Source organism: Scyliorhinus canicula, chromosome 16 (assembly GCF_902713615.1).
Source record: "Scyliorhinus canicula chromosome 16, sScyCan1.1, whole genome shotgun sequence".
Classification (NCBI taxonomy): Eukaryota; Metazoa; Chordata; class Chondrichthyes; order Carcharhiniformes; family Scyliorhinidae; genus Scyliorhinus; species Scyliorhinus canicula.
Window position 1 is genome coordinate 73,820,878 of NC_052161.1, and position 22,404 is coordinate 73,843,281.

At 45.2% G+C, this 22,404-nt stretch overlaps 1 protein-coding gene across 2 annotated transcripts in view; it reads left to right on the plus strand.

Moving 5' to 3' along the window:
- Positions 1-20,582, plus strand: part of slc22a15 (solute carrier family 22 member 15) — an 83,402-nt gene extending 62,820 nt beyond the window's left edge. The window contains exons 7-12 of one of the 2 annotated variants that reach the window (XM_038822336.1): positions 102-242; positions 3,305-3,390; positions 4,428-4,548; positions 12,969-13,041; positions 17,617-17,781; positions 19,451-20,582. In XM_038822336.1, the coding sequence (XP_038678264.1) occupies positions 102-242; positions 3,305-3,390; positions 4,428-4,548; positions 12,969-13,041; positions 17,617-17,781; positions 19,451-19,483 (619 nt within the window). In that variant the 3' untranslated portion in view covers positions 19,484-20,582. The remainder of the gene's footprint in view (positions 1-101; positions 243-3,304; positions 3,391-4,427; positions 4,549-12,968; positions 13,042-17,616; positions 17,782-19,450) is intronic. The other variant, XM_038822337.1, reaches the window with a different exon arrangement.
- The last annotated feature ends 1,822 nt before the right edge of the window (positions 20,583-22,404 follow it).

Genomic DNA, 22,404 nt, shown 5'->3' on the forward strand with positions numbered 1-22,404 from the left:
ATTATTTATTTCCTTTATGCTTTCATGAAGCCTGGGTTAGAAATGTTAGGGTCGTTGATTTAAAAAGTTAAATGATTGGCCCCTGGTTGTTTATTGAACAGGTATGTCTGTAGCCTTGTGTATTATGGCCTGACATTGAATGCGGGGGAATTGAAAGGCAATCGCTACCTGAACATCGCTTTGTACGGCCTTGTGGAAGTTCCAGCATTCCCCCTCTGCCTCTACTTCATTGATAAATCTTGGTAAGCATTAACTATTCACCTAATCTTTAAATGACTTATTTAGGTATATGTTGGCAATGAAGTACAAACTTTTAACATTGGAACAAGTTCCCTACAAGCAGCCTTGGCAAATTTCTCCTCTTCACTATCTTCTGATGGGTGAAAGGGCATGGATTCCCTCTGTCCACACACTGGACTGAATTTTGATACACAGGATCTGAAAGCTTGGTACATATTTTAAAACCAAGGCAGTTCACAACAGCAAAATAATATTTGAGTATTTAAGACATTGGTGAGAGGAGAGTAACCTTGCCCCCATCTTCCTCCAATTCAGCAATGTGACGGTGATGGATCTGTCATGTCATTTCCCGTTCCTCGGAGAGTTAGAATTTTCACAAAATCTTTCCCATTCAAATCTTGGTTATCTGAGTGTCTGTTCTCTCTTGCTCAAATTAACGGCAGACAGGCCTACCACCTTAAAAGGTGACTAGGAGTCATGTGAGGGGCAGGAATTTTCCAGGAAAGGCTTTACAGCAGAACTCATTATTATTGTCCAGAATTAGCTCGAGCTGGGCATCTTTTGGTGTAGATTAACTTGTTACTGCACAATTCAGCTCAATACATTTCTATCGGTTAAATGTCTGGGAGTGCAAGATGATAACAAGGCATGTGGGACCTTGCTGAATATTTGGCAGGTGAGTGAGTCAGCAATATATCTTTTAACCAGTGAAATTTAGGGATTCTGAAATAAATGGATCACTGAAGGATTGCTGGCCTAGCCCAGAGATGGCATCCTTCAGGTGAGGCGTTAAACTGAGGCCCTCTGTTTGCCTCATGGACTGATGTGAAAGATTTCACTGCACTATTTTGAAGGATAGCAGGAGAGTTATCAGCACTTATCTCTGAATTGCTATGACTACAAGAACGTTGCCACTCTGAGGAAGTTCAGACCCAACCAGAGTCTGATAGCCACTCCTCACCTAATTTTCAACCTTAAATTGTTTTCTATCCTGTCTCGCCCGATCATCCGACTCCCAACAGGTGAGATTGGGGCAGTGCAGTGCGTTCCGGAGTCTAGTGTCGAAGGGCTGCTCAGTTGGATGCACTGAGGCCATGCCCCCCTTTTCTACTGCACTGAAGGTCCTTGAGGAGCAACGGAGAAGGGAAGTGTGTAGTGTAAGTGGGGAACTTGGGGGTCGGGCCTTGTGTCGCTCGGGGGAGATGGGTCTGGCTTGGGGGAGGGGGGGTGGGGTGCATGGTTGAACCTCTGGCGGAGCTGGGTTGGTCTTCAATTGTTGAGTGGGGAGATGGGGGAGATGCGCTTCGATTTGGACTACATGTTCTGTGGGTGGTCAGTTCTAGTGGGGGTCAAGTCTGGTGGTTTCAAATGGTTCCTAGTGCAGGAAAACTGCCCGGGGGAAGTTTGCACATTTCCAAGTGTTCTTCAGTGACTGTACAATCATACCTGGCTTGAACCCTAGTGCCTCAGAAGCATCTTTGATTGTTAAGGAGTGTTGTATAAATGCAAGTTATTGTCCATGTAATTTATTATGTTCTTCTTGATCTGCCTCATTAACATTGGCTGCTTGAAGGCTTTGACCCCCAGTGCTATTATCTGAAGTACTGGTCCATTGTGGAATTGTATGGTCAGATTTCAGTAAAATTCAATGACGAGGAGTCTGTTTAAAATTGACTGTACACTTAAACAGACAGCAGTTTAGCTACTTGCCAGGTGGCTGTTATGAATTGTCTTATAGCAGCAATAAGCTTCATTCCCACATGATGGAGCTCTTGACTATTTCACCTATACTTTGTTCTGAGCAGTTTTGAATAGTGGTTCTTTCGCTGTTAAGTAACAAACAAATTACTTCCCATGTATTTGATATATGTCTATGTACCCCATTAAGTAGTTGGCTTCTGGGTGCATGGTTACTACCTGGGGAACGGTGAAAGGGGTTGTTTTTTCAGTTTCTGAAACTTTTGACTTGGGTTTTGATCTCCTTTCTCACCTTGGAACAGCCCCTTTGGTACATCACAGTCCCCCACCCTAATTTCTATACCTACATCGTTCTTCTCCATAGTGAACACAGATGCAAAGTACTCATTTGAAACCGTACCAGCATCTTCCAGCTTTACACACACATTGCCTCATTGGTCCACAATGGGCCCTACTCTTTCCCTGGTTATCCTCTTGCCCTTAATATACTTCTAAAACACATGTGGATTTTAAAAATTTTACCTGCCAGTGTTTCTTCATGCCCCCTCTTTACTCTCCTAATTTTTTAAAGTAATTCTCTGCACTTTTTATACTCATAGGGCTTCCAATGTTTTGAGCTCTCGGAATCTGCAATAAGCCACCCTTTTTTTCTGATCCATGACTGGATATCGCTTGACATCCAGGATTCTTTGGACTTGTTGCTCCCACCCTTTACCTTTACGTGAACATGTTTGCCCTGTACTCTCTCTATTTCCTTTTTGAATGAATCCCATTGCTCTGATGTAGATCCACAAGTAGCTGCTCCCAGTCGAATTTGGCCAGATCGTATCTTATCCATAGAAATAATAGAATCCATAGAATCTCTTATCCAATTAAAATTGGCCGTCTCCCAATTCAGGAGCTTTATTTCCGTTCCATCTTTGAACAATTGAAGCAGTTTGTGATTAAAATCTGGTACTGAGTATGAATGCTACGTGACAGAGATATTACTTCATGTCATTTTTTTGGGATAAATTTAGAGTACCCAATTATTTGTTTCCAATTTCGGGGTAATTTAGCGTGGCCAATCCACCTACCCTGCACATCATTTTGGGTTTTGGGGGTGAGATCCACGCACACATGGGGAGAATGTGCAAACTCCACCTGGACAGTGACCCAGGGCTGGGATTGAACCCAGGTCCTCGGCGCCGTGAGGCAGTAGTACTAATCACTGCGCCTCTGTGATGCCTATTAGTTCATGTAATGATATTAATAATGTGTAAACAAATGCATTCAAGGTACCTCTAGTTGTATTGTGATTCAGTGTCTTGTATTAATATAATTTGGCTCTCCTCCTCTTTCTCCTTCTCTCCATCCCAACCTCAAGGTCAGGAAGACGCAAGACGATGACAGCATTCCTATTGTTTGCAGGGGTTGCCTGCATAAGTACCATGTTCTTGCCTAGGCATTTGGGTAAGGGAACATCCCATCATTTTAATTTTCTATTGTTTTTAAAAAAAAATAATTTTTATTCAAATTTTCACAAAATATCAATAACAAAGTACAAAAAGAAAAGAGGAAACAAACCCTCCCCTCCATTTTTACAAAAAATAAATAAATTAACACCCGTCATCAACAATGAACAAATATACACGCCCCTTCAGCGCAATACAGAGACTAACCCCCCCCCCCCCCCCCCCGTTGCTGCTGCTGTTGGCCTTTTTCTACCGTTCTGCCAGGGAATCTAGGAAAGGCTGCCACCTCCTGAAGAACCCCTGCACCGATCCCCTTAGGGCAACCCTCTCCAATTTGATGAACCCCGCCATATCGTTGATCCAGGCCTCCATGCCCGGGGGCCGCGCATCCTTCCACTGAAGAAGAATCCTCCACCGGGCTACCAGGGACACAAAGGCCAGAATACCGGCATCTTTCGCCTCCTGCACTCCCGGCTCCTCTGCAACCCCAAATATTTCGAGCCCCCAACCCGGCCTGACCCTGGATCCTACCACCCTCGATACCGTCCTTGCTACGCCCTTCCAAAATTCCCCCAGCGCTGGGCATGCCCAGAACATGTGGATATGGTTTGCTGGGCTCCCTGAGCACCTAACTCCCAAAAAACCGGCTTATCCATGTCCCGGTTATGTGAGCCCTATGCAGCACCTTAAATTGTATGAGGCTGAGCCTCGCGCAAGAAGAGTTCACCCTCCCCAGGGCGTTCATTTTCTATTGTTGATGCTCACTCTAAATATGACACTAAAATTGATCAGATTCTCTACGGACCATTAACAGTGGGTTAGACATTCTTTAGGGTATGAATGTATTGCTGTACTGAATTGAATGATTAATATCACGGTTCTGTTTACCACTCCCGTATGGTGAACAGAGGAGCAAGATTAAATCTCTTGAGGCTCTTGAGCGTGTTTTAGCCATATAGCAACACCATGACTGATCTGTGATGTAACTCCATATACCTACCTTTACGCCATATCTATATTTTTTTCTCTTCGCAGACTTTGACATGGGATTCTTCCTGAATGTCACTTCATTTGCACTATGTGGAAAGTTGGCTGTCAGCGCTGCCTTTAATATTGTCTATGTTTTTACTGCAGAACTTTACCCAACTGTGGTCAGGTAAGTACACTTCATTCATGGTGATTACAAAGTTAAGTCCATTTTCCATTGTCATTTAAATAAAAGGATATTTGTATTTATATAGCTCCTTTCATGCATGACCTCTAATGTCCCACAACGCTTTATAGTCAATGAAGTATTTCTGAGGTGCAGTCACTGTTGTAATGTAGAAAACGTGGCAGCCAATTTGCACACAGCAAGGTTCCACAAGCAGTAATGCGTTACATCACCAGATGTTGGTTGAGGAATAAATTCTGGTTGGGACACTGAGAGTCATAGAATCCCTGAAGTGCAGAAGGAGGCCATTTGGCTCAGAGTTTTCATCAACCCTCCGAAACAGCATCCTAACCAGGCCCAATCCCCTGCCCTATCATAGAATCCCATTCAAGCCATCGAGTCTGTGCCGACCAAGGACCCAGGCCATAGAGGGAGTAGTCGGACATTTGGTGGCTCCCGCTTGAGGTGTTTTTTTTTGGTCCTTCCCTACCTGATTTGTGTGGTGTTTGATGGCAAAGGTGCATGAGTAATATTCCTCTGGTGGGACTCGTTTATGGCCCATCGGACAAGGAGTGCAACGATAAAGAGGCAGCAGCTTGATCGAGAGAGCAATAGAGGTGTGACATAGGAGAAGATGGCAGATGGTGGGGGGGCAGTGCTGTCCGTCCAGCAGTCTACGGAGCAGCTGGTGGATCACTTCAATCGCAGGTTCCAGCAGCAAAGGAAGGAGGCCTTCGAGGACCTCGCTAACGTGGTAGAGCCGTTTACAGTGACGTTTGAGCGTTCGGAGCAGAGGCAGGAGACACAGGGCCTGGCAATCCATAAATGGAGGAGACAATGGGGGAGCACGAGGATCAGTTGACCTCGCTGGAGGTGGAATTGGGGATGGTGGCGAACAGCCAAAAAAGGCTGAGAGAGAAGTTGAAGGATCTTTAAATCACTCCAGGAGGCAAAATCTCTGGATCATGGAGATGACTGAGGGAATGGAATGGGCGCAGGCTGCCAGGTATGTGGTGAACATGTTGGAGAAGCTGATGGGGGAGGGGGTCTTTGATCATCCTCTTGAGGTGGACCAAGCGCAAAGGGCGCTGAGGAGGATGCCGCAGGTGGGGAGCTGCCGAAGGCGATGGTGATGAGGCTACATCATATTTTCGATGAGGAGAATATTATGAGGTGGGCAAGGAAGACAAAGTAGTTCACATGGGAAGAGAAGGAGCAGTGTATCTTATCAAGACCCGAGAAGGGTGCTGGCCACGTGGAGGGCCGGTTACAGCCAGATGAAGGCTGCCCACCTCAAGAAGGGGGTTATGGGCAGCACGGTAGCATTGTAGATAGCACAATCGCTTCACAGCTCCAGGGTCCTAGGTTCGATTCCGGCTTGGGTCACTGCCTGTATGGAGTCTGCACATCCTCCCCGTGTGTGCGTGGGTTTCCTCCGGGTGCTCCGGTTTCCTCCCACAGTCCAAAGATGTGCAGGTTAGGTGGATTGGCCATGATAAATTGCCCTTAGTGTCCAAAATTTCCCTTAGTGTTGGGTGGGGTTACTGGGTTCTTGGGATAGGGTGGAGGTGTTAACCTTGGGTAGGGTGCTCTTTCCAAGAGCCGGTGCAGACTCGATAGGCCGAATGGCCTCCTTCTGCACTGTAAATTCTATGTAAAAAAAAAAAAAAAAAAATGTTTGGAATTCTGTACCCTGTTCGTCTGTGGGTTATGCACCAGAACCAAGAGTTCTATTTTGACTTGCCAGAGGAGGCGAAGGACTTTGAGAGACTATGGACTGGGAGGAGTATTATAACATAACACTTTGGAGTTGTGATATGTATAGAATGTGGCCACACAGGGTCGGTGGGTTGGCGAAGGTTATGGCAAGGTAAGGGTTTTTTTGTTTTGCTGTGTGGGTTGGGGGGGTGCAAGACTAGGTGGGCGGGGAGAGTTGTGGGCTTGGTGTCAGTGGCCGTGGTTGGCTTGTGTTTCTGTATTTGTGGTTGATGTTTCTTTGTATATATGCAAAATGCCTTTCATAAAAATATTTCTTAAATAAGTCTGCATGTCACCCCAGCCTCCGCCCTATCTCCGTAAATCCACCTAACCTTTTGGACACTAAGGGGCAATTGATCATGACCAATTGACCTAACCTGCACATCTTTGGGCTGTGGGAGGAAACCGGAGCACCCGGAGGAAACGCAGACAGGCTATTTTTTTGATGTTAATGTGGTTAATTCTATGTTTAAATTAAAGTTTGTTTTAACATAAAAGATACCTATGGGTCAGAATCAACACTCCTGGGGTGAAATACTCTTTCCTCACAGTTTTACAAATTGTTAGGGTCTCTTATCTGATATGCTAACATAAATTGGGGTCTGGCCTGGCAGCTTAACCCCCCCCCCCCCGTGCTACCTTCCCCCGATTCCCGTCCATTTTCCCCTGATTCTTGGCCACCCGACTATTCTTCCTCTTCTTCGTTGGCCACAAACAGGTCCCGGAACAATTGCATGAATGGCTCCCACGTTCTGTGGAAGCCGTCGTCTGACCCTCTGATGGCGAATTTGATTTTCTCCATTTGGAGAGATTCCGAGAGATCGGACAGCCAGTCTGCAGCTCTGGGCGGTGCTGCTGACCGCCAGCCAAACAGGATTCTACGGCGGGCGATCAGGGAGGCAAAGGCAAGGGCGTCCGCCCTCCTCCCCAGGAATAGATCTGGCTGGTCTGAAACCCCGAAGACCGCCGCTATCGGGCATGGCTCCACCCTCACCCCCACCACTGTGGACATAGCTTCGAAGAAGGCTGTCCAGTACTCCACAAGTCTGGGGCAAGACCAGAACATGTGGGCGTGGTTGGCCGGGCCTCTTTGGCACCGTTCACATCTGTCCTCCACCTCCGGGAAGAACCTACTCATACGGTTTCTTGTTAAGTGGGCTCTATGTACCACTTTTAGTTGCGTCAGGCTGAGCCTTGCGCATGTGGATGTGAAGTTGACCCTATGCAGTGCTTCACTCCAGAATCCCTACCCTATCTCAATCCCCAGGTCGTCCTCCCATTTAATTCTTGTTGCGCCCAGTACGGTGTCATCCCTTTCTACCAGTTGGTCATACATGTTGCTACAGTTCCCTTTCCCTAGGATACTTGCGTCCAGTAGGTCTTCCAGTAGTGTCTGTCGTGGTGGTTGTGGGTTCGTCCTTGTCTCCTTTCGTAGGAAGTTTTTGAGCTGCAGGTATTGTAGCTCGTTCCCCCCAGCTAGCCGAAATTTCCCTGTCAGTTCGTCCAGTGTTGCGATCCTGTCGTCTATGTATAGGTCCCTGACTGTCAGTGTCCCCCCCGTCCTGCCTCCACCTTTTGAAGGTGGCGTCAGTCAGTGCTGGTGTGAACCTATGGTTGTTGCAGATGGGAGCCTTGTCCGACATTTTGGTCAGGCCAAATTGCTGCCGCAGTTGGTTCCAGGATTGGAGGGTGGCTGTCACCACTGGGCTGCTGGAGTGTTTTTTGGGTGGGGATGGGAGTGCTGCCGTGGCGAGGGCCCGGAGGGAGGTCCCCATGCAGGAGGCCTCCTCCACACGCACCCACTCGGCTTCTGGCTCCTGGATCCATCCCCTTACTCGCTCGGCTGTTGCCGCCCAGTGGTAGAATTGTAGATTCGGGAGGGCTAGCCCCCCCCTGGATTTTGTCTTTTGTAGGACCTTCTTTGGGATCCTAGTATTTTTGCCCCCCCCATACGAACGCCATGATAAGTTTGCCCAGCACTTTGAAAAAGGCCTTGGGGATGTAGATCGGAATGGATCTAAACAGGAAGAGGAACCTGGGCAGTACGTTCATTTTGATTGTCTGGACTCTCCCCGCGAGGGAGAGCGGGAGTGTGTTCCATCTTTGCAGGTCCTTTTTTTACTTCCTCCGTCAGGCTAGTGAGGTTCCATTTGTGGATCCCTTTCCAGTCATGGGCTATTTGGATCCCCAGGTAGCGGAATTTGAGTCAGGCTTGTTTGAACGGCAGCCCCTTTAGTGCTGCCCCCCCCCCCCCTCCCCGCGGCGGGTGTACTGGGAAGATCTTGCTTTTGCTCATGGTGAGTTTGTAGCCCGAGAAGGCTCCAAACTCTTTCAAGAGCGCGATGTTTCCGTCCATGCTGCTTTGTGGGTCCGAGATGTAGAGGAGCAGATCGTCTGCATAGAGTGAGACTCTGTGCTCTCTGCCTCCTCTTCGGATCCCCCTCCAATTTTTTGCTGCCCTGAGCGAGATTGCTAGCGGTTCGATTGCTAGTGCGAACAGCAGCGGGGACAGTGGGCATCCTTGTCTGGTGCCCCTGTGCAGCTGGACGTATTGGGAGTTGGTATTGTTGGTCCGTACACTTGCCATGGGAGCGTTGTATAGGAGCTTTACCCAAGCGGTGAACCCTGTTGCAAGCCCGAACCGCTTCAGTACCTCTATGAGGTATTTCCATTCGACTCTGTCGAAGGCCTTTTCTGCGTCTAGGGAGACGATCACCTCTTGTGTTCTCTCCCCGGAGGGGGTCATTATCACGTTCAGCAGGCGCCTGATGTTCGAGGTAAGCTGTCTACCTTTGACGAAGCCCGTCTGGTCCTCTGTGACCACCTCAGGTACACAGTCTTCTAGCCTTTTGGCTAGGATTTTGAGAATCAGTCATTATTTAACTTGCACCCCTCTGCTGAGTTCAATATGCCAGACTGCTTGGATATCCATACTCCTTTTTGTAGAGGCCTTCAGCCAAGGTTGTGCACCAGATGTAGGGTTTTAAGCACCATGCAATTCTGGCTCCCTGTAGCTGTATGGCCCTCAATGGTGAGCTAAAGCTGTTGCTGTCTCATTGTAGCCTTCTCATAACTTCAATGTAGAGCAAAACTGCTCCAATAGACAAAGGCCCTGCTGCCTGGGGGCCTCGCTGTCGCAGATATTTCAGCAGTTAATTCATTTACAGAGGTGATTTTAACATCAACTGCTGGGAATATAGAACATACAGTGCAGAAGGAGGCCATTCGGCCCATTGAGTCTGCACCGGCCCACTTAAGCCCTCACTTCCACCCTATCCCCGTAACCCAATAACCCCTCTGAACCTTTTTTGGTCACTAAGGGCAATTTAGCATGTCCAGTCCACCTAACCTGCAGGTCTTTGGACATGGGAGGAAACCGGAGCACCCGAAGGAAACCCACGCAGACACAGGGAGAACGTGCAGACTCTGCACAGGCAGTGACACAGCGGGGAATCGAACCTGGGACCCTGGCGCTGTGAAGCCACAGTGTTAGCCACTTGTGCTGCCCATCAACATCATTCGCATCCTCTCTGCAAATTTGCCCACCTGTTTTAATCGTGTGCTTTTTTAGGTGGCTGAGGCAACGCTCAAAGCAAGTGGGCCACTCAAATACATAAAAATCAGGGTCCCGCCATGTCAATAGGACCCTGATGTCAAAAAACTGGGAGTTCCCACTGAGTACCTGACTTACATCTTATGGGATTAGTTTTACAGGCAACTTGGTGTTTTTGATGTATGATAGTTCACAAAGAGGTGCATGTACATGCATATTGTAGTAGAGGCTCCAACATTGTTTCAATCTCATGACTGATCAGGAATCACTCCGGCTCTTACTGCCTGCAATCAGTCTGTGTTGGAAGGAGTTCTCGTTCATTCGTGTTTTTGAACTTTCATCAAAGCTAGCCAAATAAGTTCCTTTGGCTCCTGTTGTGAGATCTGATGTGCTGGGAGTAGCTACATGTTCCACCAATTGACTACAGAATATTGAAGAGCTGGAAAGGGCTGAGATCACAGAAGGATTTGAAACTAAGACTGATCATTTTTAAATATAGTCTTTGCTAGATTGGAAGCCAAAGGCTTCCAATGAAGTAGATGATGGGTGAATGAGACTTGGTGCGAGGTAGGATGCAGGCAATACAGTTTTGGATGAACTTAAGTTGTCACGTAGAGGAATTAAAGCAGTGGCTAGGAAATGGAATTTGTGGTGGAGACTGAAGACGTGTTTAGTTGGAGGAAGTTTCTGCTCAGTTTATGCTCCAGGTTAAAGTCCAACAGGTTTGTTTCAAACACGAGCTTTCGGAGCACTGCTCCTTCCTCCGAAAGCTCGTGTTTGAAACAAACCTGTTGGACTTCAACCTGGTGTTGTAAGACTTGCTGTGCTCACCCCAGTCCAACGCCGACATCTACACATTACAGTTTATGCTCGAGCAAGCAGCGTAACAAATCAATGACGGTGAAGGGCTTGAGAGAGATCGGCGTGTGGTAGAGATGGGCATCGTTAACTAATGTGTCAACTTGTCTTTGGATGATGTTGGTGAGGGGCAGAATGCAGATGAGAAATTGGAGATATCTAAGGATTGATCCATTGGGAATTCCAGAGATGTTAAAGTGGGGAGAGAAGCCATTGCAGATGATTCTCTGAGTAAGATTGCGCAGATGAGAATGGAACCAGGTAAATGCAGTTTCGACGGCCGGCGGAAGTCTGCGCATGCGCCGGAGCGTCAGCAGCTGCTGATGTCATCCCCGCGCATGTGAAGGGGAGGTAAAAGAGTGCCACCACATGGCACAGGCCTGCCTGCTGATCGGTGAGCCCTGATCGCGGGCCAGGCCACCGTGGGGGCACCCCCCGGGGCCAGATCGTCCTGCGCGACCCCCCCCCAGGACCCCGGAGCCCGCCCCGCTGCCTGGTCCCGCCGGTAAGGCAGGTGGTTTGATTCACGCCGGCATGACAGCGGCGGGACTTCGGCTCATTGCGGGCCGGAGAATCGCCGGGGGGGCGCGCCCACAGGCGCGGCGCGATTCCCGCCCCCGCCAAATCTCTGGTGCCGGAGACTTCGGGAGACGGTGGGGGTGGGATTGATGCCAGCCACCGGCGATTCTCCGACCCGGAAGGTGGTTGGAGAATCCCGCCCCAGGTCTCCAGCTGCACTTGTAATCCAGCTTGGTTGTGTGCTGCAAGGAAGCAGTGTCTCCCACAATTCTACATAAAATATGAATAGGAAAATTAAATGATATAATTGGCTAACTTGCACTTGTGGCCAGAGCTTTCATTAATGGTCATGTTGGAACATCCTGATGACTTTTATCTTCCCCCCCTCCATGGCTTTCCACGTGGCAACAGGGTGGAGAATTGACGGGTCAATTTGTCGATCTGATCATTCCAGTAGCCAAGGGGAGGAAAGGGCCATGTTCAAAGAATCTTGGAATGGACTGAATCACCTTTGTGTTAATGCTTCATTTTGAACACGAGGGGGGTCAGAGACCTGCTGAATTCACCCTCATAAGTTTCCTTAATGTCGCAGGCTACATTTTCCTTCATCTCTCAGTGGTTCAAAGTAGCAATCAGGTTCCCACAAGTACTTTTCCTGGTTTCTGATGAGCAAGGTTTTAAGCAACAATTGCTGTCGATCAAGTTTCACTAATAAATTCTGAGAAGTTATTTTCCTCAGTCTGATTTATCCAGATTATTGGAATTCATATTACCCTTTGGTTGACCTAGCTATCAGTTTTTAAAGTTTCTTTGTGTGGTTGATATTGGGAAAGACTTGTTAAAGAATGGAATGATGCCAGTTAAGGCGTGCAATAATTCAGGAGGAGTCTGTATATGTATCCCAAGTACATTCAGAGTATGGCGGGGTATTATGGTGGCCCAGTGGTTGGCACTGCTGCTTCACAGTGCCAGGTTTGATTTTGACCTGCGTGGATTTCCTCCGGGTGCTCTGGTTTCCTCTCACAGTCCAAAGGTGTTCAGGTTAGGTGGATTGGCCATGTTAAATTGCTCCTTCGTCTCCAACGGTTAGGTGGAGTTACGGGTTTCTGGGGGAGTGGGCCTCAGGAGGGTGCTCTCTTAGAGGGTCAGTGTAGACTCGATGGGCCGAATCGCCACCTCCTGTACTGCAGTGATTCCATGATTCTACACGAAGAGAGAATATATGAGGCGGAAGGATGGGGGAGGCATTCTCATTTTGACATACCTGGAAACTTAATCTTTAATGTCCAGGTTGGGGGAGGTACAAAGAACAATATAGCACAGGAACAGGCCCTCCGGACCTCCATGCCTGTACCAAATCCCTTAGCACTTCCTTGTGCTGTATCTCTCTCTACCCATCCTATCCATGTAATTGTCAAGATACCTTTTGAACGCTGTTAATGTATCTAAATGTATCTAGGTAGTTTAGCTAGCTTTTAATTCCATCCAGAGAACAAAAACTAGATGTCTGAAATATGATGCACAGTAAGTATCTATGTGTGATTCGAAATATAAATTATGATCAGGTTCTATTACATGAGATTCTAAAGCTGAAAAATTGATGTCTTGAACTTGAGGGATTTTGTCTGTTGGGGACAGCAGTGCTTTTTACTATCTGATATGCGATTGACCTCTGAAATTTTGTAGAGTTTGATTTTTAAGCCTGCACTGAATTGATGTGGTTTCTTTCATACAGGAATGCTGGTTTAGGAATCTGTTCAATGTCATGCAGAATTGGTGGGATTCTGGCTCCATTTGTGCCATCTCTGGTTAGTCTCGACTTTCTTTTCCAAGGGTTGCCTTGCTCGGTGGGATCTCGGAATTTGGGTATTCAACTCAGTTGTATGAAATTCCTTTCAAAATGAGTGGGTTAGTGTTCAGGCCTCAGCTGCACTATTGTGTCTAATCTTGGGCACTGCATTTTAGGAAGGATGTTGAGACTTGGGGGAATGCGGCAGAGGAGATTTACTAGATTGGTGCTAGAGATTGAGGGACTTCAGAAAAGTGGAGATACTATAGAGAAGCTGGGATTCTTCTTGTTGGAGCGGGAAAGATTAAAGGTAGATTCGATAGAGGTGTTCAAAACTGCAAAGGAATTTGATCACATAGATAGGGAGAAACTGTTTCCACTGCAGGAGAATTGATAACCAGGAAGTACAGATTTAGTTGACAAAAGAACCAGGAGCAGGAAATGGCATTCTTATGTCGTGCAGAAGGTTGTTGGGAGCCGGAATGTGCTGCCTGAAAAGTTGGTAGGTTTCAGAAGGGAATTGGATTAATACTCGAAAAGGAAAAACTTGCAGGGCTCTGGGGAAAGAGAAAGGAATGGGATTAATGGATATCTATTTTGAAGTGCTGCAGCAGGCACATAGGGCTAAATGGTTTCTTGTAAGTTTCTGTGATTCCATGATGGTGAATTTGCAAAGAAATGCATTGTGTTCGCTCCCATTTATGCCATAGTGATTTGGATTGGATTGGTTTATTGTCACGTGTACCGAGGTACAGTGAAAAGTATTGTTCTGCGTGCAACTCAAACAGATCATTTAGTGCATCACTCCAACACAGTTTTCTTATTTATTGAAGATCTATTAAAACCAGGAAAAGTTAATCATTGTGTATTAATGCTATCGTTAAATCAGATAATATAATTTAGTGTAAGTCTCAAGCGGTTTGGCTAAGAAGATGAACAGCTTGAGTGAACTTGAACACTTGATGCCTGAGAGCAGATTTATTTTGATGTAATCGCTCCCACTTGCTGTTTAATTTAAAAAGAAAATACATGGATTCATGTTAGCATTGCTTATTAATTAGGCTGCTATCTGTAGAAGGCCCTCTCTCCTCTCAGCAATGTGTCCCTGATCAGTGTTGTTGGGCAGGAAGTTCCATTCACTTGATGAGTGCTTGTAGTATATTTATCTTGTCATCAAATGACATTTTTATGGGATCTCTGGTTCAGTCTGATACTCTGATTGAAGGGTCTGGCCGGTGGTTTCCCACAAGGTTGAGGTCTCAACCAATAATTCCATTCATTGTTGTTTTAAATGTTGGGTTAGAAAGTCACCCAGATTTGCCAGTGACACAAGATAGATTGTAAACAGTGTTGATGGAAACATCAAATTACAAAGAGATATTGATAGATTAAGTCAATGGGGTAAAACTGTAATAAATGGATTTCAATTTCAGCAAATGTGAGGCCATCCATTTGAATCTAAAAATGATAGAGCAGAGCACATTCTAAATGGTGAAAAATTAGAAGCATTGGAGATCCAGGGAGACTTGGTGAACTTGGTACATGGATCAGTAAAATATCAGAAACAGATACAGAAAGTAATTTAAAAGGCTAATGACATGCCTTTATATCTAGAGGACTAGAGTACAGGGGGGCAGAAGTCATGTTTCAGCCATGCAAAACCCTGAATAAATCTGAAGTACTTTAACATAAGAAATAGGAGCAGGAGTGAGTGGAATGTAAGGCCCATGAGCCTGATCCCTTTTCAGCACCATCATGGGTGATCTTCTATCTCAACTCCAGTTTGCTACCTGCTCCCCATAAAGTCTTGATTCTCTGAGTGGTCAAGAATTGTATACCGGTATTAAATATGCCAATTAAAGATAGAGTATCAATAATCTTCGAATAGAGAATTCCAAATATCCACAGCTCTGAGTGAAACAAATTCATCTTATCGCAGTTCTAAATGACCAGCCCTTAATCCTTCATTTTAGACTCCCCAGCCAGGGGAAACAAGCTCTGTGACTTCCCTTTCAAAACATTGTGTGTTTCAATGAGATTACCTCACATCCTTTTAAACTCAAGACCATAGACCCAATTTACTCTCAACCCAGCAACCTAGTGGACTTCACTGTCTGCCTCCCATATGACTATATATTTCGATATGGAGACCAAAACTGTGCATAGTATAGCAGATGTGGTCGAATGAAAGCCCTTACAATCCTGGCAAAACTTATTATTCTTATTGTACGCCAATCTCCTTGCAATAAAGACCTGCATGCCATTTTGCTTTCCTACTTTCCTCCTTCCTAATTTCTTAACAGTGATCCCTGTTCAACCCCGCAGCCAACCCCAACACCCCCTCCCTTTCTTACAGCACCTTCACTTGTAAGTGAATGGGACCACTCAGATAGACTGTGGCAAGGGGATGGTGGGTAGAATGTTGTTGGTGAGTGCAGGAGGCCATTTTCATAGGGGGCCCTTGCTGCTGGCGAGGCCCACCACAAGGCAGAGTGCCTTATCAGCAGAAGCCTTCCCCCTCCCCACCCTGGAGTCCACAGGGATACCTCCATGTTTTACTGGGCCTAACAACAAGGTCCACCCTGGAGCCCACAGGGAAAACTCCATGTTTTACTGGGCCTACTCACCGCTGGTAAATTACCAGCAACTGCAGGAAGAAACCCTTAAATTGTCTATAATTGTTTACGTAAGGGCCTGAATTGACTTTCGGGCAGGAAGGTAATTCTTGACTTCGCCGCCACCGATTGAATTCCATGGACACCATCCACTCGCCACCCTTTCCCACCCTGTTCTCTGGCCACATCCATTCCTGTTTTCAAGAGACCCATTAAATTCTGCCCAAAAGGTGGTACAAGTTTGGAATTCTCCTGCAAATTGATGTGCGATTAGTTGCCCATTTTAACTAAGAAATCAATAGGTTTTTGTTCACCAAAGATAGGTGTAATGAGTTAGGTCACATATCATCCATGATCTCATTGAATGGTGGAACATACTTGAGGGGCTAAATGGCCTACACTTACCCTTGATTTACCAAAATTCACTAGACTCTGGGGTGGTCCCGGTGGATTGGAAATTAGCAAACGTGACACCACTGTTTAAAAAAGGAGGTAGGCAGAGAGCAGGAAATTATAGGCCAGTGAGCTTAACTTCGGTAGTAGGGAAGATGATGGAATCTATCATCAAGGAAGAAATATCGAGGCATCTGGATAGAAATTGTCCCATTGGGCAGACGCAGCATGTGTTCATATAGGGCAGGTCGTTCCTAACTAATTTAGTGGAATTTTTTGAGGACATTACCAGTGCAGTAGATAACGGGGAGCCAATGGATGTGGTATATCTGGATTTCCAGAAAGCCTTTGACAAGGTGCCACACAAAAGGTTGCTGCATAAGATAAAGATGCATGGCATTAAGGGTAAAGTAGTAGCATGGATAGAGGATTGGTTAATTAATAGAAAGCAAAGAGTGTGGATTAATGGGTGTTTCTCTGGTTGGCAATCAGTAGCTAGTGGTGTCCCTCAGGGATCCATGTTGGGCCCACAATTGTTCACAATTTACATAGATAATTTGGAGTTGGGGACCAAGGGCAATGTGTCCAAGTTTGCAGATGACGCTAAGATGAGTGGTAAAGCGAAAAATGCAGAGGATACTGGAAGTCTGCAGAGGGATTTGGATAGGTTAAGTGAATGGGCTAGGGTCTGGCAGATGGAATACAATGTTGACAAATGTGAGGTTATCCATTTTGGTAGGAATAACAGCAAACAGGATTATTATTTAAACGATAAAACATTAAAGCATGCTGCTGTGCAGAGAGACCTGGGTGTGCTAGTGCATGAGTCATACAAAGTTGGTTTACAGGTGCAACAGGTGATTAAGAAGGCAAATGGAATTTTGTCCTTCATTGCTAGAGGGATGGAGTTTAAGACTAGGGAGGTTATGTTGCAATTGTATAAGGTGTTAGTGCGGCCACACCTGGAGTATTGTGTTCAGTTTTGGTCTCCTTACTTGAGAAAGGACGTACTGGCACTGGAGGGTGTGCAGAGGAGATTCACTAGGTTAATCCCAGAGCTGAAGGAGTTGGATTACGAGGAGAGGTTGAGTAGACTGGGACTGTACTCGTTGGAAGTTAGAAGGGTGAGGGGGGATCTTATAGAAACATTTAAAATTATGAAGGGAATAGATAGGATAGTTGCGGGCAGGTTGTTCCCACTGTCGGGTGAAAGCAGAACTAGGGGACATAGCCTCAAAATAAGGGGAAGTAGATTTAGGACTGAGTTTAGGAGGAACTTCTTCACCCAAAGGGTTGTGAATCTATGGAATTCCTTGCCCAGTGAAGCAGTTGAGGCTCCTTCATTAAATGTTTTTAAGGTAAAGATAGATAGTTTTTTTGAAGAATAAAGGGATTTAGGGTTCTGGTGTTCGGGCCGGAAAGTGGAGCTGAGTCCACAAAAGAACAGCCATGATCTCATTGAATGGCGGAGCAGGCTCGAGGGGCCAGATGGCCTACTCCTGCTCCTAGTTCTTATGTTCCTTTGTTCCTGTTTTCCTTAATACTGTATCCATGCGCATATTGAGCTGAGGTTACTTATGTTACAGAAAACTCTGAATCCATCAATGCCATTCATTGTGTTTGGGATCGCTGGAATGTCAGGAGGGTTCCTTGGACTCCTCCTCCCAGAAACATTAAATAAACCAATTGCAGAGTCAATAGAGGATCTTCACACTCCAGCCAAGCAGAGACTTGAAGACAAAAGGAAAAAGGCGAGTTCAACTTTATAATTGTGCCCCTTTTTGTCAAATTTTTGATGAAATTGTACTTTTTTTTTCTTGTTGCCTCTGGATCTAATCTGTTCATATTATTCTCAACACAGTGGACCAATGACCAAATTTCAAAAGTAAATTATATCCAGTTGTAATAACTTAGGCCAGGCCTTTGAAATTGGCCAATTAGAATATGTGGTCCTTGTTTAGTGGCCCAATCAGGGAACCCTTTTCTCTGTGTATAACAGGGAGTAGACAGCAAGCTGAATGCACCTTGTTGTTCGGCTTTTGGTTTTGTAAATAAAAGGAATGCTGGTGAACGGACTTCTGCCTCTCTGAGCTTATTACACCAGTGGAGATGAATTTCGGTAATGTTTGACACGGTTTTGAAAGATGGTGTGCTGGAAACTGACCACTCCAATTAAGCTGTTCATGCCTCCACATTGAATTATCACCAAGACAGGTTTCCACTGATTGTTCTTCAGGAGGCATTTAAAATTAGGAGCAAGGACACCAATGGAATATTTTAAAAAATTCAAAAGAAATTTTGTAACTAACTCCTCGTGCATGTAAATGAGACTGTGTAGTTTATATTAAAAAAAAGTAATTTCCATTTATTTAAAATTGCATTAGTCACAGATGTTGGACTTGATGCTTGTTAAAAATGCTTATGTTTTTGGTGATAAAACACTTTTCGCTCAATTAATAAAACTGCATGGTTACCATTATTAAATATATCAAGGCATATTTTTGATGCAAGGATGAAAGGAAAATTACATTCTAAAATGCTGCTCGATTGCAAAGGTCCACAAGATTTTACCGTTGCGGTTATACAAAGGAATTTGAGCGGATGTCTGAGCAAAAAATTCAACAGCAAAAACGAGTACACTTTTGAAAACAATTTGGGCCTTGATTGTTAATTGTGCTCAAAGAGGAAAAACTCTACTTCAGTACTTATTTTTGCATGTAATTGTGAAATGTTTGAACGGCATGTTAAAGGCTTTCTTGACATTCATTGAAATCTGATTTTTGCAGGTTTTTCCTCTCAACAATGTTAAATGTTAGCTGTTCCCCTGACGTTTAGATTAATAGAGCCATATTATGACCTTCAACATAAATTTTCATACTGTCATAGGTTAGGTATCAGCATTCCCATTCTGCTTGCCTGTACCCTGACGTGAAGTAAGTCACATTGACCCATCTCTTCTGTGAATATTGGCTTCCCATCCAGTAAAGCCACCATTTAAAAATTCTCCTCCTTGTGTTCAAATCCCTCACTTGTGTAACCCTTCCTTACATCTATATCCTTTAGATCCCTGCACTCCAATTCTGGCCTCTTGCACATCTCTAATTTATTTTGCTCTATCATTGGGTGATCCTGCCTTCAATTTCTCCATCGCCTGAGCTCTGGAATTCCCTCCTTAAACCTATCTGCCTCTCTACTCCTCTCCCCTGTTCTCATTCCTTAAAAACCTATCTTTTGGTCACCTGTGTTCAATATCTTGTGTTTCGATGCCAAATCTGTTTGCTAACATTCCTTTGAGGAACCTTGTTATATTAAAGATGCTATATGAATACATGTTGTAGTAGTGAAGCAATAATTTAAAACACTTTTCTTATATTCCGGTTAGTGATTGATTTCTCAACACATTTTCCATTATTTTGACAGGGAGTTGGATCACAGGAAAATGTTAAGTCATGAAGATCAGAGACTCGGCAAAGAACCACTCAGACTGAAAGGATAATCCAACAGTGGCCGCCTAGAGTTGCAAGGAGAAATTGTAGAAGATGCTACAAGAGGCTATGTAACCAGTTCAAAGAGACTTGCAATTGGTGCGTTTTAAGATTAGCTGGTTGTTCAAGGTGACAAAAGTGCCGCTGGTGGCTCAGGAAAGACTTATTTAAGCTGGAAGGATTTTCCTCAGTTATTATTCCCAACATCTGTTGGGTAACGAGGAACTGAGAATTCCTATTGTTTACATTTCTAATTGTACAGTTTTTCAAGTATTTTTACCTTTGTGACCTGCCATCTAATGTATTATCTGAAGAATGTAATTTCTTTCACCAGATTTTGGTACATTGGATTTATTCACAAACCTCACTTTCATAAGCTCTTAGGAGCCAAATTATGACCTTTAACATAAAATATAACTTCAAAACCTGGGAGCTAAGCTCCAATTACAACCTGCATTATAGTAGAGAGTCTTATAATGAGTTGTATGTGCCTCCAAACACTTGTCAATTCTTCAGGGATCACTTTTTAAGGATTCTTGTTTTTCCTTTTATTCTGCTCTGCTTCTATCTTGCACTTTTGTACTAAAGAGCCCTTAATAGTTAATCGAAAATGCCCTTGTTTTAAATTATTTAGGCTTACAGGTGCATTATGTGTCTCAGCATTTTACCTATTATTTTGCTCAAACGTTGTGTCACATCAAGCAGATTGAATTGTGACTTCCAATTCTAATGACTTATTGTTCCATTTCAACAAAACTAAGAAGTAAATCTGTAAACTATCAATTATTGACAGTTAACCGTAAATCTTTTCAACTATATTTCTTCTGGAACCATAATCCATTCCTATTTCAGCTGTGTATTGTTGCAGTCTTCAGTGGACTGCGCACCAACTTGTGACACCTTTCCACAGGTGTCTCTTTAGGTGTCAATTGTATTTTAATTAGCTTTGCTAATGGTCCACATCATGTGCAGTATTTATCATTGGAACTTATGCTCAATATTTATTCTGCAGCATTTAACTAGAGTTTAATAACAACATCCCGCAATAAGATGCTGGCTTACTTTAATGTTGCCTGAACACATTTTCATTTCTGTTTCCATTCTTTGTGTTGTCAAGATTATTATGGAAAGTATGGACTGGATCACAACCAACAGATGACACAGGGAATTACTTGTACAGAACGGAAAGCCTAATCTGTTCTTGCATGTTCTGCCAATGATGTACTGTAAAACATTTCCAATTCTTTGTTCAAGATTTATTGAAACCCAGTGGCCAAACTCCCCATATTGTGACTCTAGCAAGTGGATCCAGTGACCAAACTCGCTCACATTCTGACTCTGGAGACAGTGAAGAAGCTCCCTAGATCCTGACTCTGGATCCAGTGACCAAACTCCCCCAGGTCCTGACTCTGGATCCAGGGACCAAACTCCCTAGATCCTAGGCAGCACAGCGCCAGGGTCCCAGGTTCAATTCCCGGCTTGGGTCGCTGTCTGTGCGAAGTCTGCACATTCTACCCGTGTGTGCGTGGGTTTCCTCCGGGTGTTCCGGTTTCCTCCCACAGCCCAAAGATGTGCAGGTTAGGTGGTTTGGCCATGATAAATTGTCCTTCGCGTCCAAAAAGGTTAGGAAGGGTTATTGGGTTGCGGGGACGGGGTGGAAGTGAGGGCTTAATGTGGGTCGGTGCAGACTTGATGGGCCGAATGGCCTCCTTCTGCATTGTATGTTCTATCTCTGGATCCAGTGTCCAAACCCCCCCAGATTCTATCTCTGGATCCAGTGTCCAAACTCCCCCACATTCTATCTCTGGATCCAGTGTCCAAACTCCCCCATATTCTGACTCTGGATACTGTGACCAAACACCTTCACATTCTCACTCTAGATCCAGTGACCAAACTCCCCTGAATCTAGTGACCAAATTCACCCAGAGCCTGACTCTGGGTCCAGTGACCAACCTCTCCAAATTCCGTGACTTGGCACAGTTACAAAACTCTCACAATGAATCGAGCAAGTGGATCTTGTGACCAAACTTCCCCAGATCCTACCTCTGAATTCAGTGACCAACACCCCCTTATTCTGCCTCTGGACACAGTGACAAAACTCTCCCACATCCTGACTCAGCAAGTGGATCCAGTGACCAAACTCCCCAGATTCTGACTATGGAACCAGTGACCCAATTCCCTCAGATTCTGAATCAAGTGACCAAACTTCCCCAGAACCCGCCTCTGAATCCAGTGACCAAACTCCCCAGATTCTGATTCTGGATCCAATGACCCCCCGACTCTGGATCCAGTGCAACCCCCCCGCCCTCACAACCAGCCTCTAGATCAAGTGATTCCCCCCTCCTCCCCCCTCTAAATCCTGTCACTGGATCCAGTCCCTCCCTCCCACAACACTGCCTCAGGATCCGTGATACCCCAAATCCTGCCTCTGGATCAAGTGACGCAGTACACCCCCAGATTCTGACTCTGGATCCAACCACTAAACTCCCCCAGATCCTGACCCTGGATCCACTGACCAACAACCTCCCCCCGATCCAGTGAGATTGTTTATTTTTTTAAAGTCGCAGTGATCTTATAAAGATAAGGTGAGAACATGCAAAAGAAGAAAAGATTTTAAGCTCAAAACAGTGGAAATATGGTGTAGAGAGGAAGATTGAAAATATCAGCCAGAGCTAATATAGCTAAATGCAGCAGAGGCAATAAGAGGCAACACATGTTCTGAGAAGAGGGAGAAATGAGCCATGGTTCCTGATAGCTACCCAGTGACTTCTGTTGAAAAGTGTATGACGGGACATTGGATGGGTTCAGGAATCAGGTTCAGCTGTGAAGACATTCACGACTGAATCGCTGGCCAATTCTGCGTTGATTGAAGTTATTGCTGGGGAATAT